This window comes from Lepisma saccharinum, chromosome 20 (genome assembly GCF_977018435.1).
Source record: "Lepisma saccharinum chromosome 20, izLepSacc3.1, whole genome shotgun sequence".
NCBI classification, from domain to species: domain Eukaryota; kingdom Metazoa; phylum Arthropoda; class Insecta; order Zygentoma; family Lepismatidae; genus Lepisma; species Lepisma saccharinum.
Window position 1 is genome coordinate 25,997,995 of NC_139248.1, and position 19,914 is coordinate 26,017,908.

General features: G+C 38.8%; 1 protein-coding gene across 1 annotated transcript in view; it reads left to right on the forward strand.

Moving 5' to 3' along the window:
• The window catches only part of rau (RA domain-containing protein rau), a 169,513-nt gene that overhangs the window by 138,107 nt on the left and 11,492 nt on the right, over positions 1-19,914 (forward strand). The window contains exon 3 of the mRNA XM_083142258.1: positions 18,405-18,582. Within this exon, the coding sequence (XP_082998384.1) occupies positions 18,405-18,582 (178 nt within the window). The remainder of the gene's footprint in view (positions 1-18,404; positions 18,583-19,914) is intronic.

Below are 19,914 nucleotides of genomic sequence, written 5' to 3' on the forward strand. Positions count from 1 at the left end.
TGACATTTCATCAACTTCCGCTCCCTAATCATTATAAATTCGTTGAAGGAACATGATATTTTCAAACTGAAATAGTGTTTTTATGAGGGGGGAATCACTATTATGGGGGAAAATATGCCTCCTTTACCCCTCCCTGGAAAAAATCCTACGGACATTGATGCTGATAAACATATCCTTTACTGGCGTACGAATGGGGGAGTTAATGGGGGACATGCCCAAAGGTATGGGAAGAGAAGAAACGGCCAAAAATTATGAAATTGGAACCTCTCGACTAATATTTAGTCTGCTATCTTCAGATTACCTTCAAATTTTGTTATTTCAAATCTAATTTCCCGTCGACCTCCGTGACGGAGTGGTTAACATAGCGGGTTACGACGCCAGTGGTCCTGAGTTCAGACATCGGCCTGGGCATGTGAGTTTGAATTGCTATTTAATGCACAGATGGGCTAATTGGGACTGGGCCTACAGTTTAAAGTGGGATTCGAACCAATATGCAAATGTGCGTCCACCAGAGTGTCCCTTCAGCAATTTCATCTTTATTATCACTCGTCCTCATCGTCGTGATTAGCCACAAGTGGCAGAAACGCGACGTTAAATAACAAAGAATTATCCATACACATCCAACACCTCCCCAACAACCTCCTACCTTTTCAGAAATGCCCAATTTATGGTTATTTTGGCTCGAAATTTACCCTCTTTCCCTTACACCCCCTAAATTTAGTCTTACACTCCCCCAAAATGGAAAATTCTGTATAAACCCCTGGAACCTAATATAGAGTGTAATATAATTCCCCTATTTTTTTAATATTTTTCCTCCCCCTCCCCCCTCCCCCCTTTTCGCTTAAAATTCGACCTGCAAAAGGGAATTTCCCCTTCATCATATGGCAACACTGCTTGTATTGGTGAAAGGAACGGACAGAGATAAATTGGGGGCAAGGTAAATTTTGGGGAGCAAGTTCGGCACAAACAATACTTTATACATGTAAATATACATAATATGTGTTCTACGTGATTGGGGGGGGGGTGAAGAAAGTGAATGAATATCATTTGTGCTCGATACAATTCACATGCAAATGTGCAACCATGCCCATTCTTTCGGAATCTCTGCAAACCATGGTGATTTGTACACGTGCGACCGTATGCCATTCCGTTACCGATATGCACAACAATGCTTCACAACAATGCTCCAAGAGCATCAGCACGTGAGGTAGATCAAAGAAAGCTTCTACACGTGTTTTCCATCCGCCAGTGTCTCTGGGCACAGGAAGTCGCTTCTTTTCGTGACACGTGCTCTTGTATGGTTCCTCTAGCGCCCCTTACTGGCCTACTCGAATTCAATCCAGCTGAACACTGATCGGGCGTTTCCTGTAATTTCAGCTGGAGGGCGCTTGCTGGCTTGCCGTTTGTTGTCTGTATTGGCTTGTGGTCGGAGGGAGGCTGCGACACAAGTACTCTTCAACATCCTGTTTGTTGTGCGAGGGAGCCTGGTGTTGGTGAACATTTCTTCTCTTCACAGTCACTCTCTAACCGATCTCTGCGGTGCGACGCTAAATTACAAAAATCAAATCTCTACCAATCGAGTCTTACCACGAAATCTCGTGGAATTTTGAAAACGCAAATAGCCTTTGTATTGTCGCATCCACACAACCCTCTGCACATTTCAATGGAATTCGCCATAGGGTGACAATGGAAATAACATTCTAGACTTTGTGGAACACAAGATCAACATTAAGTTTAGCACATTAGCTAAGCTACCGATGTTCAGTTAGCCTGACCTATAAATAGAAGCCTAACGGAGGCTACAATGCTTATTCTTAACGATATATTAATGCTGGTTGTGTTCCAGACCGTAAAATTAAATGTTAGACACATTAAAGAGCATTTTAGTAGCAACATCATCATCCAAAGTGATTTCAATTTGTAACTTGGTTAAGGCTAACTTGGACCCATCCTTCATGAAACTTGGTCGGGCTATCTTGGACCCATCCTTCATGAAACTTGGTGGGGCTAATTTGGACCCTTCTTTCATGAAACTTGTTCGGGCTAACTTGGACCCCTCCTTCATGAATCTTGGTCGGGCTAACTTGGACCCATCCTTCATGAAACTTGGTCGGGCTATCTTGGACCCATCCTTCATGAAACTTGGTGGGGCTAATTTGGACCCTTCTTTCATGAAACTTGGTCGGGCTAACTTGGACCCCTCCTTCATGAATCTTGGTCGGGCTAACTTGGACCCATCCTTCATGAAACTTGGTCGGGCTATCTTGGACCCATCCTTCATGAAACTTGGTCGGGCTAACTTGGACCTATCCTTCATGAAACTTGGTCGGGCTAACTTTGACTCATCCTTCATGAAACTTAGTCTTCATACGAATGCTTTTATTGAAGGCATCTTTGCGGGTAAGCCCTGTCCAAACGCGATTGCGCAGTAGCAACGGTAGAAGGTTCAGGATGCCTTAGCCAATGTGCGTCATTCCCTTACAATTTTGAATAGCTGTATATGCCGCTTCAAAAATTTATTCTACCCTGTGGTGCTGCTACATGCTTCCAACAACACAGTACTCGAAGTGGGGCCCCCTTCTCAAGAGTAAAGAAATTTTTCATAACGCATCTCCCAGCTGGGTTAATTTGCTTTAGAACCCCCCCCCCCCTCCTCTTACCTATTGCGCTGTCTTCATGTTGATCTATGTTTGTTCGATTTGGTGTTTTAAGGGTGAACAACAATATTGAGTTGCTAGGGTGAACAACAATATTGAGTTACTAGAAGGAACAACAATATTGAGTTACTAGAAGGAACAACAATATTGGGTTATTAGAATGAACAACAATATTGGGTTATTAGAATGAACAACAATATTGGGTTATTAGAACGAACAACAATGTTTTGTTGCTAGAGTGAACAACAATGTTTTGTTGCTAGAGTGAACAACAATGTTTTGTTGCTAGAGTGAACAACAATGTTTGCTTACTAACTAGAATGAAATTGGAACCTCTCGAACAATATTTTGTCTGCTATCTTCAGATTGCCTTCAAATTTTGGCATTCTTGGATTTCCCGTTTCTTGCACATTTTTACACCCTACCCCTTTTCCTTGATTTTTGAGCCCGAAAATGTTCAATTCCAGGGGAATTTTCCTACTGAGAACAACACTGTGCTCCATTTGCTGAAATCGAAGAATGCTCAAGATCCATCACTGAAATCGCAGTGACCAATCGCTATTTTATAACTCCAGGAAACCCTCCAAGTGTCTTGTGGTCTGTCTTCTCCACGGGGAGGAAATCTGGAGACCCTACCGTGACCGCTCCCGCCATATGGTGACATGGGTCTTCATATGGACACCACATGGCTCTGCCACATGTGTCCTTGGTGTCGCTTCAAGAGAAGACAGAGACAGACGCGGCTTGCGACAGCTGAGTCATTTGCTGCTGGATGTCGAAGAAATATCAGAAAGTTTACTTTATGCCATTTGTTGAAAGAAAACAAAGTTATTTGGTCCCTCTGTGCGCGCCTCTAAAGCTCTTCTGACAATACATGAAATTCACTACACTCTAGAATCCAGAAGTGTAGTTCATTCCGGTTCATTCTAGTAAAGAAATATTGTTGTTCATTCTAGTTATTAACCAAACTTTGTTGTTCACTCTAGCAAGATAACATTGTTGTTCATTCTAGTAACCCAATATTGTTGTTCATCCTAGTAACCCAATATTGTTGTTCATTCTAGTAACCAAAAATTGTTGTTCATTCTAGTAACCAAAAATTGTTGTTCGTTCTAGTAACCAAACATTGTTGTTAATTTCAGTAACCAAATATTGTTGTTAATTCCAGTAAGAAAACATTGTTGTTAATTCCAGTCACTCTAACGACCAAAGATTGTTTTTCACTCTAACAACCAAACATCGTTGTTCAATCTAACAACCAAACATCGTTGTTCAATCTAACAACCAAACATTATTGTTCATTCCAGTAACCAAACATTAATTTCTGTTCATTCCAGTAACCAAACATTAATTTCTGTTCATTCTAGTAACCAAACATTGTTGTTTATCCTAGTAACAAAACATTGTTGTTCATCCTAGTAACAAAACATTGTTGTTCATCCTAGTAATCAAACATTGTTGTTCATCCTAGTAATCAAACATTGTTGTTCATTCCAGTAACCAAACATTGTTGATTATTCCAGTAACCATTGTTGTTCATTCTAGTAACCATTGTTGTTCACTCTAGTAACCAATCGTTGTTGTTCATTGTAGTAACCAAACATGTTTTTTTATTCTAGTAACCAAACACTGTTGTTCATCCTAGTAATCAAATATTGTTCATTCCAGTAACCATTGTTGTTCATTCTAGTAACCATTGTTGTTCACTCTAGTAACCAATCATTGTTGTTCATTCTAGTAACGAAACATGTTTTGTTTTATTCTAGTAACCAAACACTGTTGTTCATCCTAGTAACCAATCATTGTTGTTCATTCTAGTAACCAAACATGTTTTTTTTATTCTAGTAACAAAACAATGTTGTTCATCCTAGTAATCAAACAGTTGTTCATTCCAGTAACCAAACATTGTTGATCATTCCAGTAACCATTGTTGTTCATTCTAGTAACCATTGTTGCTCATTCTAGTAACCATTGTTGCTCATTCTAGTAACTATTGTTGTTCATTCTAGTAACTATTGTTGTTCACTCTAGTAACTATTGTTGTTCACTCTAGTAAATATTGTTGTTCACTCTAGTAATATTGTTGTTCACTCTAGTAACCAAACCCTGTTGTTCGTTCTAGTAACCAGAGATCGAAGTAGAAAATGTAGCTTGTTTGGAGGAAAAGGATTCGAGGACGTTGATTGATTGATTGACTGATTTGTTATTTAGCGTCGCTTTTATGATTTCGGCTAATCGCGACGATCAGCACTCACAGAGAGCACCCATGCCCAGGCCGGGAATCGAATCAGGATCCCTGGTGTCGTAGGGCGGTGGGATAACCATCGAGGACGATGAAGATTGTGACTTGCAGTGAAGGAGGCTAAGGTTTACCAAAGGTCGAGCGTCACAGGACGTAGCAGTAACGTTATTGCCTTGTAATGAAAGGGTCCTGGGTTCGATCCTGGTGGAGACTCGGTGCACTGTAGTTCGAATTCTGCTTCACAGTATAGTTCCAGTCCTGACCCGCCTATCTGAGGATAAAACGAACTTAAATTGTGCCAAAGTTTTGCAGTGTCAGATATGCATAAATCTCCATTTCATACAAGGTGGGAGGGTCCTCTGTCCCCTAATTGTCCAAGAGTGAAACAAAACTATTCATTACAATGTATCCTGGCACAGGAAGATCACACACTTTGTGTTTACCACCAGAAACGTCTCCAGAAATACGGGAGTGCTGAAATGAAGATAGGTATGTGGTAATTACTGTCTGCAATATGTGGTAATGACAGTTTGCGATATGTGAAATTACTTGAACACCCTTCTCTGGGAATTATGACCCAGTACCCCTTTTCGCGCCACGTTTTTCACCTGGGTTGGTCCCAGGACCAAGATCAACATTATGTTTCTTCCAGGAACGCCTTTCACCTCGGAGAAACCGTCGGCTTGAGAAGAACACATTATCTGGAAAAGGCGCTTGTGTCTGCGGTGCGAACTTTGAAGCTAATTAAACGCGAGAGAGCGTGTGAACCATAAGACGGAGAGGGACGTTGAGAAAAAAAGAAGTTTCCCAATGAAATTCTTGTACCTCCATGGATATAAATTAGAATGGAGGGGGAAAAATCTTAATCAGTGTTGCCACATGGAGGGAAATTTCCCTTTCAGGAGGGAAATTCGGACCGAATTTAAAGTCAGAACTGAAACAGATTGTATTAGGTTCTAGCTTAGTATTGATATGTTTCCTGTTACTAAGAGTATATACTGAACCTATTATCTCTGTCAGGCGCGTATCTAGCGGGGGGTCCGAACGAGGTGTCTCAGAAGTGTTTAAATTTAAATAATCATATTAAAATATTGTATTAGATTAATTATAAAAACGATATAAATTGAAATACGTGGGTTAAGTCATAAGTCATGGCAACTATTTTTTTTCTCGCGAACAAGGGACAACTCTAAAAATCTAAGATATACGTTTGAAAGTGTATGGAATGTACTTTCGAAAGAAGCCATCGGATGGTGTATGTGAACAAAGGTGAGATCATAAGCACGCACCCAAGTTCAGTCGATGAATGACAGCGTTCGAAAATGGAGGTCATGAAGCAGGAGCAACGTTCGTACGTTAAAATAGCAGTTCTCCGCGGCAGAAATGCACGGGAATGCCATACAGAGCTACGGGAAGAACTGGGTGTGCATACCATGCCCTATCGAACAGTGGATAATCAGGGTGAATACTCTGAAGGTTGTTAAACAGTGTAGTCTTGTGTACTTGTTGTTCATGCCATAATAAAACACCGTTGTCCAATGTCCTGTCTCTTCCCTACGAGAGTCTCCTGAAGTCAGACTTCATCTGATAGCTTCATTCGAAAGTTCATTCCATACATTTTCAAACGTATATCTTAGATTTTTCGTGTTGTCCCCTGTTCGCCAGAAAAAAAAATAGTTGACATGACTTAAGACTTAACCCACGTATGTAAATAATTTATATTATATTATTATTATTACATGCATAGTTAAAAAGCTGGTATAAGAAATAAGAATAGAGATATATGTATAACTGCATGTATTCATTACCTAGCTTAGAAGTAGTTAAGGGTGCCTCCCCATGGCGCAGTGGTAGCGTCATTGCCTTGTAATCAAGGGGTCCCGGGTTCGATACCCGGTGGAGGCACAAGTGGTTCGGATTCCACTTTAAACTGTAGGTCCAGTCCCGATTAGCCTTACTGCGCATAAAGTGGACTTAAAACACCAAATCAAACCAAGAAGTTGTTAAGGTCGCCAAAATGTGTATGGACACAACTGCCTGGGAAGAAAATTACTGTTAAATAGATAAATATTTGAATATTTAATGAATAACAAAAAGGATGTTAGATTCAGATTACGAAAAGTAAAGCTCCTGATTAATATTTTATACATATTATTATAACCAGTAGCGTGCATAAATCTTCTTAGGTACTTTCATTGAAAGCCGTATAATCCCAATATAATCCTTGTCTACCAATTAAGTACGGAGGAAATAAATAACTCTTGATTATGCAACAAATGCTGAAGGGAGAGGCTCCGGACCCCCTGAACCCCTCCCTAAATACGTCCATGATGTCTGCTTATATTTCTGTTTTGTTTATTTTATGTCGCTTTTCTACTACTTTGGTTAACAGCGACGATAAGGATGAATGATGAACTTATGAAATCGGTAATGGAACAAACATTCGTGCCTGACCAGGGTGATGTAGCGAGAAGGCTGGCTATAAACATATATACAATTGATTCATTTAATTGATTGATTTGTTAAGTTCACTTTATAGCTATCGGGACTGGAACTACAGTTTATGAAAGTGGGATCCGAACCACTTTTCAATGTGCCACTACCGGGTATCGAACCCGGGACCCCTTGCACCGGGGAGGTTCGCTTCATTTAAGATTTTCATACGTACAAAGCTAGGTGAACGAGAATATTAGCTACAACTATATCTATTACTAATTATCATCATCGCCTTTGTTGTTTTTGCTTATTATTATTATTATTATGTTATTTCTTTAGAAGAAGGGAAAATTGGACGAAAAGGGAAAATTTTGCCCTTGGAAAGGGAAATTTTGCCCTCAGATTGTGGCAACACTGCTCTCAATATCTGCAAGTGCCTGGTTCGCCACCTTGTTTCGGTAGGAGTTCGTGTAAATAGTTATTAGGAATGGGAATCGCTGGAGCGAATGTGTGTCTCGTGCATAGCGGTATATCCTACTCACCCATAGCCATTGGTCATTAACCGAAAGGAACAAACCAGTTCTTGGGATTGCTTTGCGGTCACAACCGGCGTCGCAATTAAAAACGGATTTGCTTGCAAGAGGATGGAGGAGAATCGTTACCAGGAGGAAGAAGGAAAATTTAGCCACACCTTCTCTTGCCACCCCTAAAAGTTTTGCGCAAAGTCCAGGGATGAAGCTAGAATGGTGGGCCAAATTTGAAAATATATGGTGTGTGTTTGTACTCCCTATATTTTAAATTATATACTGCACATACCTACAAGTAAAATATATAAGATAAAACCGACTTTATTCCACATGCAATTTTCTGAATGAATAATTTGGAGGAAGACGCGGAAAATTTGGGGACACGTGGTGGCAAGTGCCCCCAGTCCCCCTTAAATATATCCCTGGCAAAGTCCAAATTTAACATTATCTTGGTGCTAAGAATACATCTACACTCAAAGCCTTGGTTCTCTGTTTACAGAGCTTTCAGCTTTCGTCATAAAACGAAAATTCTGGATAATTCTCCAACTCTCATCAAATGTAAGATTATGAGACTCACTTAAGTCAGTTTCTCTCTGTCTTGTATCATGTAGGAGTGCTTGTCACAGCAAATGGCGTCCCAAGGAATGTGGACCACCCCCTCTCAAAAATCCTGGACACGCCCTTCGCCAAACCCCTTAGGGAAGCCGTGGCCTTCTGCAATCCTTCATGTTTACAAATCGCCTTCATTCACTAATCTTCATCGTCTTGAAATCTACATTACCCATCCATCTCAGTGTTGGTCTTTTTTGGCACTATATCCTGTTGACACTCTTTTTGGCAATTTAAAACAAGCCGTCTCGATATGGTCAGGTTACTATGGAATGGTAGTGTAGGATTTTTTTTCCAGGCAGGGGCAAGGAAGATATTTTTTCCAGGGGGGGCGAAACAAAGCACATTTTCCCCAATGATAGTGTTGTTCCCTCAAAAAACATTGTTTACAATTGAATTTGCCATGTTCGTGCAATAATTAACACATATTATTGTGGCTGAAATGAAATTATATGTGTGAAATATATAAAATTGTGGTTGAATTTCATTTTCCGGGAAGGGGGTACGCCCCCCCCCCTTTCCGGACGTCCATGGTAGTGTACTGTAAAAAGTTGACTGAAGGAATGACGACCTGAGACCGTCAATATTTGCTACCATCCAACTACCGTAACAAAAATGATCATTGCCGTTCAATTTTAAAAATATATTTATGGTGTATGCAACCGTAATTTATAATCATTAACTATCTTTATGCATGAAAAAATATTAAAATTAAAATTTTAAAAAACGGTTGCGCCCCGTTTTTGTAAATTAACAGTCAGTCTGTTAAATTTTAAGGATAGAATAGAATATTGTAAATTATTCGGTAACTTATAACAATGTAGCTTATTTAAATAAATCTTATAGTTTTTTTTCCCGAAAAGCATTTCTTTCTGATAAAAGTTTGAGCTTTACTCGGCAAATTGCAAATTTCAGTCAATCAATGATCCCCAGCAAGCTTTACAATAACCGGGTAACCATTTTAAGAATATGCGGGGTATGTTTAGAAAATTCTGATTGATGCCTGTTTCCACCTTGGAGCTTTATTATACCACTACGCTAGCCTTAAACGACATTCCGTTTGTTTACATAATCAATCTTTCTAAACGTTCTTTCTTTTATCTAGATGAACTTGCTGTAACAGTGTCATAAACAAGCAATCAACAACTGTTGATGGATTTAGGTCATCCCTCTAGTTTTTACTCACCGATGGTTTTTGCTGATTGTTTTTGCCTTAAGCATAATCAGGATTTGGTGATCAGCAGCTAAACACGATAATTACATTGTAAAACACATTGCCTAGGGCCACTTCCTGTAACAGCGTAATTGGTTTGAAAATGGTTTATCTTTCTTCAAGCATATCGGTCCTAGTTCATGCACACTGACTGGAACCTTGTCTTGGATTAACTTTTCAAGTTACAATCGCCATGTAAGATGATTTTCAACAAGAGAGACAATTGTCTACAATTGTTGCCATATGCCCCTGTGTACACAGAAACCCGATATGCATTAAAGCCGAGGCTGATGCATTTTGGTGCCCCAACTGACATAGTTAAATGCATGCATGGACGTACCTTGGAGCCTAATTTTCAGGGGGCTAAATCAAACTTGGACTTAATTTTGAGAGGGGCAGAATCAGATGTGACACGGCCAGTGGCGTGCCCAAGGGGGGGTTGGTGGGGGTTATAACCCCCCTTTTGTCCAGTATTCCTAAAAAAAGAACATCAAAGGTAGAAAAATATGACAAAATGAGGGCTGACTACCACGAAAAAGTATACATAACCCCTCCCTTTCGAAAATCCTAGGCACGCCACTGGGACACCTAATTTTGAGAGGGGCAGAATCAGATTTGAGGCCTAATTTTGAGGGTGCAGATTCAAACCTGGAACAAGAGACTCGAGAAGTTTTCCATCTCATAAAAATAGCGTCCAGGATTATTTGTTAAATAACTGACTTTTGTGAAATCACAAATATTGCTATTTATTACTTTGCTCCTCAGGTCGCCTAATTTATAAATTTGTTATGGAGGGGCATGTGCCCCTCTTGAGAAAGGTTAAAAGTGCAAGGTTGTAACGAAACTGCACAGGACATACACAACACATTGAGAAGGTAATAAGAGACCAAAAAACTAAATCAAATTCCTATCTAATGTTTCCCAAAATGTCAGTACAATTTCAGCACTGCGCACACCTTTTTGTCTGGGCACACTTTAACTTTAACGCTCTGTGTGGGACGCCCAATGCGAATCAAAGTAGCCACGCCATGTATTTCGGAGTTATGACCTAGTGTGACACGACTCACTTGCTAGGGAATGTAACACCATGTTTTACTAGCCTTAGAAAGTTGTTGCATCACATCCTATGATAAAGATAATAAAAGCAAGATACACACAATCTTAACTGCGGCCCTAGGGCTATCACGAAACAATGCCGGATGCACAAAGAGAAAAAAAACCAAAGATTGACCATGTAAATACAAGCAAACTGTAGGATGACCTGAAGGAACGAAAATTTTTACTTTCTCGTTACATTTAGTAGTATTTTGTAACTATTTTCATGTTTCGCTGATTTTTGCGTAAGAGTACATTTTACCAATTCATTGTCCTGAAGTTAAGAATGAACTGAGTTAACCATAAGATGGGAATGAATTGTTGTTCCTAATAGCCGTTTGGCGGCTTTCATAGTGCGACGTGCTGCAAGCAAGTACGCTGTGTGTTACTCGCTTTAATAAAGAACTACAGAAAATAATGGTAATATTCGTCCTGGAGTCGCGTTAATATGTGGGAGAAAGGAATCCATGGGGTTAATTTGTGGGGGGGTTATATGGAAGGGGACAGTCCGGGTTGATATGTGGTAAAAAAGATGACAGTCTGGGTTAATATGTAGGAAAAAAGTGACAGTCCGGGTTAATATGTAGGAAAAAAGCGGACAGTCAGGGTTTATATGTGGAAAAGGGTGACAGTCCGGGTTAATATGTGGAAAAAAGGCCCCTAACAAATATTGATATTTTCTTGTCATAACGCAGTTTCCGACAATCGCTAAGAATGTACGTGTAACATTTTTTTCTCTCTGCCATCTTGTATTGTCTTGTTGTTGTTTTTATTTGAAAAAGGTGACAGTTGGGGTTAATATGTGGGAAAGGGTGACAGTCCGGGTTAATATGTGGAAAAGGGTGACAGTCCGGGTTAATATGTGGAAAAGGGTGTCAGTCCGGGTTAATATGTGGAAAAGGGTGACAGTCCGTGCTAATATGTGGAAAAGGGTGACAGTCCGAGTTAATATGTGGAAAAGGGTGTCAGTCCGTGTTAATATGCGGAAAAGGGTGTCAGTCCGTGTTAATATGTGGAAAAGGGTGACAGTCCGGGTTAATATGTGGAAAAGGGTGACAGTCCGGGTTAATATGTGGAAAAGGGTGACAGTCCGTGTTAATATGTGGAAAAGGGTGACAGTCCGTGTTAATATGTGGAAAAGGGTGTCATTCCGGGTTAATATGTGGAAAAGGGTGACAGTCCGTGTTAATATGTGGAAAAGGGTGACAGTCCGGGTTAATATGTGGAAAAGGGTGACAGTCCGGGTTAATATGTGGAAAAGGGTGACAGTCCGTGTTAATATGTGGAAAAGGGTGACAGTCCGTGTTAATATGTGGAAAAGGGTGACAGTCCGTGCTAATATGTGGAAAAGGGTGACAGTCCGAGTTAATATGTGGAAAAGGGTGTCAGTCCGTGTTAATATGTGGAAAAGGGTGTCAGTCCGTGTTAATATGTGGAAAAGGGTGACAGTCCGGGTTAATATGTGGAAAAGGGTGACAGTCCGGGTTAATTTGTGGAAAAGGGTGACAGTCCGGGTTAATATGTGGAAAAGGGTGACAGTCCGGGTTAATATGTGGGGGGAGTGTGACAGTACACGTTAATATGTGTAGAAAATGGAAACAGTGACAGGCTGGCTAATATGTGGGGAAAAGGGTGACAGTTTGGGCAAATATGTGGGGGAAAAGGGTGACAGTCTAAGTTAATTTGTGGAGAAAAGAGGATAGTCTGGGTTAATGTGTGGGGAAAAGATGAGTCCTGGAGTGGGGAAGGTTATAGCACATGGAAAAATGGGCCAGTACAGGTAGTATATGGAATTAATGAGGTGACGAAGTTAGTGTATGGAAGCAAAGGGGTGGTTGACAGAAATCTTACGGAACCACTGCTATGTCGGAAGTTATTTTGTAATCCCAAACCTACTTGCAGGGTTGCATTTCAGAGATAAAGAAACACGTAGTTACACACTGTGCGAATGTTTCCCACCGAACCAAGCTTTGCGGAAGAACAGAAACGACATGCCACGCTAAACCAGTTCTGAATTCGCGAAAACCATACGTGCATAATCGACAGGAAACGATCTCCAAATACTGTGAGACTCTCTCCCTGTGGACATGTTGGGAAAAATAAAGTTTTCGACCACAACGCATGCGCACGAAGCATCCGTCTCGGGAAATACAAGAGCAATTGTAAGCTGCTTGTGGTCACCACTTGGGTCCCGTGGGAAAATTAAGTCTTCAGACAGGGAAAAAAAAAAGTATCAACTTCCTGTTCGCTTCCGTGCTACTCCATGTGAAGGGACAGCTTTGATGGGAATCTTGTTAATTGCTTGTTTCTTTTTGCTACGATTTCGTAAATTATTTTTAATAAATGCACCCCACTTGTTTCTCGGTACTAGTTCTTCCTGGCTGAACTGTCACAGAACAAACTCGCCTAAGCAAAACAACATTCCTATTGGTGTTTTTCTTGTGCGTCACAGAGAGCACAGTGTATCGACTTCCTGTTCGTCATTCCATCCAAATTGCGTAAGCTGGTGAGCATGCTGATGTTTCTCTAGTTTCCTCTCGGAAGAAATTCGTGAAATATGTCGTTTTCAACTAGAACAGCTACGAGGCAAATTTTAAGTGGATCAACAATAGTCTTCGAAGTCATCTCTTCCTGGTTATTCGAATGCCATGTTTATCTGGTGCTACTGTTTTGTCTACCAAGATGACCAGATATTTAAAACAACAAAATGGGACATTTTTAATATTTTCCTGAAGGAAAAACGGGGCAAAGCGGCAAAATGTACACATTTTAATATAAAAACTGTTTCGTCATAAATACTGTGCAAACTTATGTAATATTGTGATATGCACTGCACTCCAACCAAGCAGCACTTTAGAATTAGAAGTCATTCATTGTTATTTTGGAATGGGTCTTCTTCAGCATATGATTCTTTTCACAAAAAAGGAAAACTTTACACGCCTGTGATTAAAGTTCACCTTATTAAACAAAACAGTTTTTAAAGATTGTATTGAATGGGCATTGTTGTCACTTGTCCACAAACCATCCACGTACAAAAACACACGTTCAGTGGGGGCATTAGATCCAGGTAGACAGAGAAGAAACAGGAATATTTTAAGAAAATTGGAATATGGCACATTGTTGACATGGAAATGTGAAATAATATCTATCCAACAAAGCAATATTTCATAGTAATAGCAGAGAAGGTATTTTGATGCAGTAATTCTTTGCCGATAAGTCATTTTCACAAAAAGGGACATTTTGACGTCAACATCTGGTCACCTTAACCATAGAGGAGCTCCTCTATGCCTTAACCAAGATATCTACAGTCAGCGTATCGCGCTACAAAATTGCGTTCGATTTCTGGTAAGGCATAGGTGTATCTTTGTGTTTATCATCCATCTTCATATGGGGAAGCAAAATATATGGATGGCCCCGATATCAAGGTATATAAAAGTCACAGTTTCACACTCCACTGCCTCCCTCTTGGTCTCCGGAAACAGACCGGCTCACCCTCAGGGACATTCCAAGTAATTCCACCCCAAAGCGGTGCTCAAGCGATTGATATGCCGTACATGTAAGGACGCTCTCAATATTTGATCCAGAGAAGTGCACGTGGGATACCAGCTCAAGAAGCGAATGAAAAGAATATTTATACATTTGTCAACAATGTAGGACGGAAAGATTAAAAAAAAATGTTCATTAAGTCGCTGGCTGAACCTCGTTCTTGTTAGGCTTACCGTGTTAAATGGAACAGCTGCCACGCTCACGTGCTAAGCGGCTCAACTCTTGGCTTCGTTCGACACTAAATGAGCTGCTTCTGTTTGCCAGAAATGTTTGTAGGGGGCAGTGGCGTGCCCAGGATTTTCGAAAGGGTGGAATTAAGTAAACTTTGTTTAGTAGTCAGCATGGCCGTAGGCAGGAAAATTTTTCGGGGAGAAATTTGAATAATAGAAATAATAACAATAATAATTATTAAATAATAATAATTAACATTTCATAATAACAAACTAATTTATTCCAAATGTATTATTATTATTATTGCTGTCTATATATCCTTGAGGAGGCTTTTGTACTCTATCATATTATATTTTGTTATTAAATTTTAGATACCTTCAGGGAAAAGCTTTAAAAGTAAGAGAAATTTTAGTCATATAGTTTATGTTGTTTGACCATTCACAAAACTTACTTTTTGCAATTTTGAAAACTGTGGAACCAGTTATTCTTTGGATTAAATGGTAAAACATAATCTGGTGCCTGTATTGTAACCTCAATTTTTCGATCTAATGCTGTTTTTTCTTTGGTTATTCTGTTCGATTACTAACTAACTGGACTTTATTCCCGTTATTAAAATATAAAACTAACAAACGTTCTGCTGTTTTGTAGCTTGCTATAAACGATATCAACTCGTGGGGAGGGGGGTCTATGGACCAGTTCGATCCCCCTTTCCGACGCTCATATTGTTCCTATACTTACCAAACAGCATTATATACAACCACTATGCACTATACAAGTATGTGTTTTATAGGACCGCATAGTATAGGTTAAATAGGTTGGTTGATTTGGTGTTTTAAGTCCACTTTATGCATAGTAAGGCTAATCGGGACTGCACCTACAGTTTTAAAGTGGGATCCGAACCACTATGTGCCTCCACTGGGTATCGAACCCGGGACCCCTGCATATAGGTTAAATGTATGTACTATATCGACCGCTGGGTGAAGGATAGTGAACGTAACGTGCTATGAAGCTGGATATCTTAGGTTTGAAATCTTATCAAGGAGGGTTTAAACCCATATCGAACAGGGAATGAAAAAGTTGGAACGGGAATTTTGGTAAAAATAAAACATTAAAATACTGACCAAGGGAACTTTATTGTATAAAAAAATATACAGTAAAAACTAAATGTTTCCACCCTTTAACAGGGTGTTCTTCAGATAAAGATTCACAATAAATTGAAAGAGATCTTTGTTTAGTTTATATTTTTTATACAATAAATTTGCCTTGGTTAGCATTTGAATGTTTTATTAACATGAAAACAAGTCTTAACAGTGTTATCATTGGGAATTTTGGGACAATCACAAGGGAATTTTCAGTCTGATCCAGGAACAGCACTGGAAAGAGGACGTCAGAAGTGAAAATGAAAGGGTTGCATGTGAGCTGCAAGAATTAAACCAGTTTCCCTCAAATGTCAGAATTCAAAATTCTAGCTCGATCATTTCAGCATTGTCTCCCTGTTGAATTTTTGAAAATGTGTTACAATTTTTGGTTACTGAACTTCCATTAATCCAACATGCCAGAAGTTTCGGGGGGGGGAGGGGTTGAACCCTAAAAAAAAAACCTCTAAATACGACAATGGTAGTCAGCCCTCATTTTGCTATTTCTCTGCCTTTGACGTTTTTTTTAGGAATACTGGGCCAAAGAGGGTTTATAACCCCCACCAAACCCCCTTGGACAAGCTTCTGGTCCTTTATAGATATTGAATAGTGGAAGTAGAAATAATAATTATTAAATAATATAAACTAATATTAATAATAATAATAATAGCATATACCTACTTCTATTGCCAAATCATCATAATTATTATTATTATTTAATAAATTCAGATACTTTTTATCATGTTACTTTTAAGTTTGAAAATAATTATTATGAACAGCACTATTCCGAATAGTTAATATCTACAGTTAAATATTTCTACCTTAGAAGAAAGAAGAAAATTGTTTTGCATATTGTCTTTCCAAATACATATATAGTGAATACTTTTTGAGTAATATATATCCAAAATGTTCTAATGGAATATGAGATATCATTCGATTCTAATGTCTCTCAACAAGGTCAGAGGTTTAGAAGCAGAATTGGTGAGGTTTAGAAGCAGAAGTGGTGAAAAATTACAATATGAAATATGATTAAGTATAATATAAGATTGTAGTGTCTACTGTATTATTTTATATTTATATATTTAATTCTTCAATTTTTGTATTTATCTTTTTTTGACAGTGTTATACTTGGTTTTTATACCGTGCTCGTAACTTAAAATGTATTATTATTATTATTATTGTCTTGGGAAAAGATACCAGATGAGTGAATATTCAGAAATATCTAATTGTAGAAACAAATACTGACATTGTTAAACTAGTGAGTTTTCTTTTAAGAATGGTTACACACCGGTTTGAGTTTCGAACTTAAATTCGAAATATGTCTTGTACCAAGATTTTTTTCTTGGGTCTCGTCATGGCCACTTGCTATTTACGCTAGTGTGTCGTTCTTGCGTTTGTGTCACACTAAGACACACTGGCGCCTTAATGCCACAGTATTTATGCTTGAAGAAGCTTCCTCGTGGAACGAAAGTGACAGCAAGTTAAGTTCCTCTTCGATGGTACTCATGCGTCAACGTAACAAAACACGTTATTTTTTTAAGGCTACTACAATTCGTGACAAATCCTATCACAGTGGAACAAAGATAATTTTCAAGAAAACTGGTTGCCTATCTTCGTTCTACTTCTCGCCGTCACTTTACTGTACCGATGGACTTGTCCAGTTGGCGCATGCGCACTTGTGTTGCTGGTGCAGTGCAGTGTTACCACATGAAAGGAAATTTCCCTTTTTGCAGGGTATTTCCGACCAAATTGAAGCGGAAAGAGAATTTGATTATAAATCCCAAAATTTCAGGCAAATACTAGTAGTACAGATTATATAAGGTTCCAGTTTTATATCCATATGTTTTTCTCTTGTTCTCATTCCTATATATACTTCTATTTCTTTGTTTACATCTTCATTTAATAGCGATAATGATGATGAATGAAACAAACACAGTTGTACATTATGTTTGACCAGGCTCAAACTTGGGACGGCTGTCAGTTATTAATTTGTTCAATATTTTTCATATATGAACATGGGCCAACACTACTACTTGAACTCTACTATTATTATTTTATATTTCTTTAAGTGAAGGGGGAAATTGATTGAAGAAGGGAAATTTTACGCTTTGGAAAAGGACATTGTGTCCTCGGATTGTGGCAACACTGGGGGAGTGCATCACAATTAGGAATTTCACATTTCCAATCCCTTTAATTACTTTCAAAAATTTCTAGATCTCTGTCTCTAGATATTTATTAATAGCTCAGTCAAAGCTAACCGATATGTCTGCTCACGAAATATCACACTTAGTGGTTACAAACCTTTATAAAACAGTTTTGTTTAACTCAACACTTATGGCAGCTATTCAATAATGCTAATACATGCATTAACTGCAATGTGAAATAAGTTCTTTAATACAGGGATTGTCTTTTTCAATAACATTTCTCCAAAAACTTCACTTTCATTCTAGATTTGATTAAATTATACCTGTTTATAGATTTCTTGAAACTCTTTGGGCAAACTCTCTGTGTATAGCACAACCTTATTGCTTGTATTTCCATTTAACCAGATAAGGTTCCTGATGACAACAATAGAGGGACCCATTGTACGACCATCCCTTTCATTTAATATGTAAAAACTGCCAATAATGAATTTTTAAAAACTTTTCTTAAAAAAATGTTCTAGCATCTGAAACAAATTCAAGTGTTTTAGCCATGAGCTTTAAAGTAATACAGCATAAGTTAATATATTTCAGTATTTTTAATTGCCTGTGTTTTTTTTTTACCTTTCAGACTACCATCAAAGTTTATGCCAGATGTTTACGTCCAGACATTGAATACAAGACGCTGAGCATCACATACCAGACCACATGCCGTGAGGTAGTTACCAACCTGCTGAACAAATATCGTATGCGACATCGGGATCCCAATCTCTTCTGTCTTACAATGGAAGTGGGCGTCAGGAAAGCAGGTAACTAAATTTTCAATACTTTCATTTTAGAGTACTAAGCAGAGAAAACTTAAAAGACCCTTATGGTATGGTCGTGTCTGTCCATGGGAACTATAGGTATCAGCCTATCTGCCCTTGAGGGAGAACAATCAATCAAAAGTGACCTATTGATATCTTGGAAACTAAAAAAATTGTTGGAGTTCTAAAATTATGTACAATGAATATTTTAATTGGCAGGCTGGTCTATGTATTAGTCAAACAAATGAAAGTCTACAAATCCTACTTTTCTAATGCTGCAGTATATCTAAAACGAAGCTATAAATGCGAAATTTGCAAGTTGAAAGAACTGTGAATTATGAAACTGATGAGCTATCTATTTTCATGACAAGGCAATTCATTCTTTGTTGTAGCCAACAATTGATACATATAAATTTCTCAGAAGCTGCGAAAGATAAAAACATAAAATTCAGTGATGAGAAATATCTACCCAATCTCCTACTAATCTGATACAAATGAACTCTGAAGTTTTGAATGGTTGTCTGTCTATAAGAGTCAAACAATTCCAAGCCAAATTGTACCCTGCGTCCATTTCGATCTGCAGCCGAGAGATCGGGAGAAGCGTGGCGGGCGGCGCTGGCGGAGATGCCGACATTTGCGGCCTGAAATGCCCGCTTATTTTTATGGACATATGCAGACATTTATATAAATATTGCAAAACGAGCACTAACCTGTGTTATAAGAGTATGTTTTAATTTTAGTAGCTTAGTGGCTGTATGTGCTGATGATTTTGACACTCCCATCTCCTGTGAAACACGGCGTAGAGGTTTGTTTGGATAACTTTCTAACGCTGCCCCAATTTAATCGAGTTCATCGAGGAAGCTCACGAAAACCATTGACTTTTAATGGTTTCGTCGGCAGCGTAATCTTGATACAGTGTTGCACATTCGAAACCTCCAAACGATCCCCATCGACACAAAACTCTTTCAAGGATATAAACTTAAGCAGGACGTTGCTGGTCAAAACTATGATTAAAATGTTTTATTATCTGTGACTCTTATCGTCACTTCTAAAGCGTATTTTTTTGTGTATATAATTGCAGAACTTGGATGAATTACAGATGATGAATTATAACCCAGGTTAGTGCTCGTTTTGCAATATTTATATAAATGTCTGGATATGTCCGTAAAAATAAGCGAGCATTACAGGCCGCAAATGTCGGCATCTCCGCCAGCGCCGCCCGCCACGCTTCTCCCGATCTCTCGGCTGCAGATCGAAATGGACGCACGGTATATACTATGCCTATCCTTCTATATCTCAAATGTAAAAAAAAGAAGTTATTAACATGTAATTGGG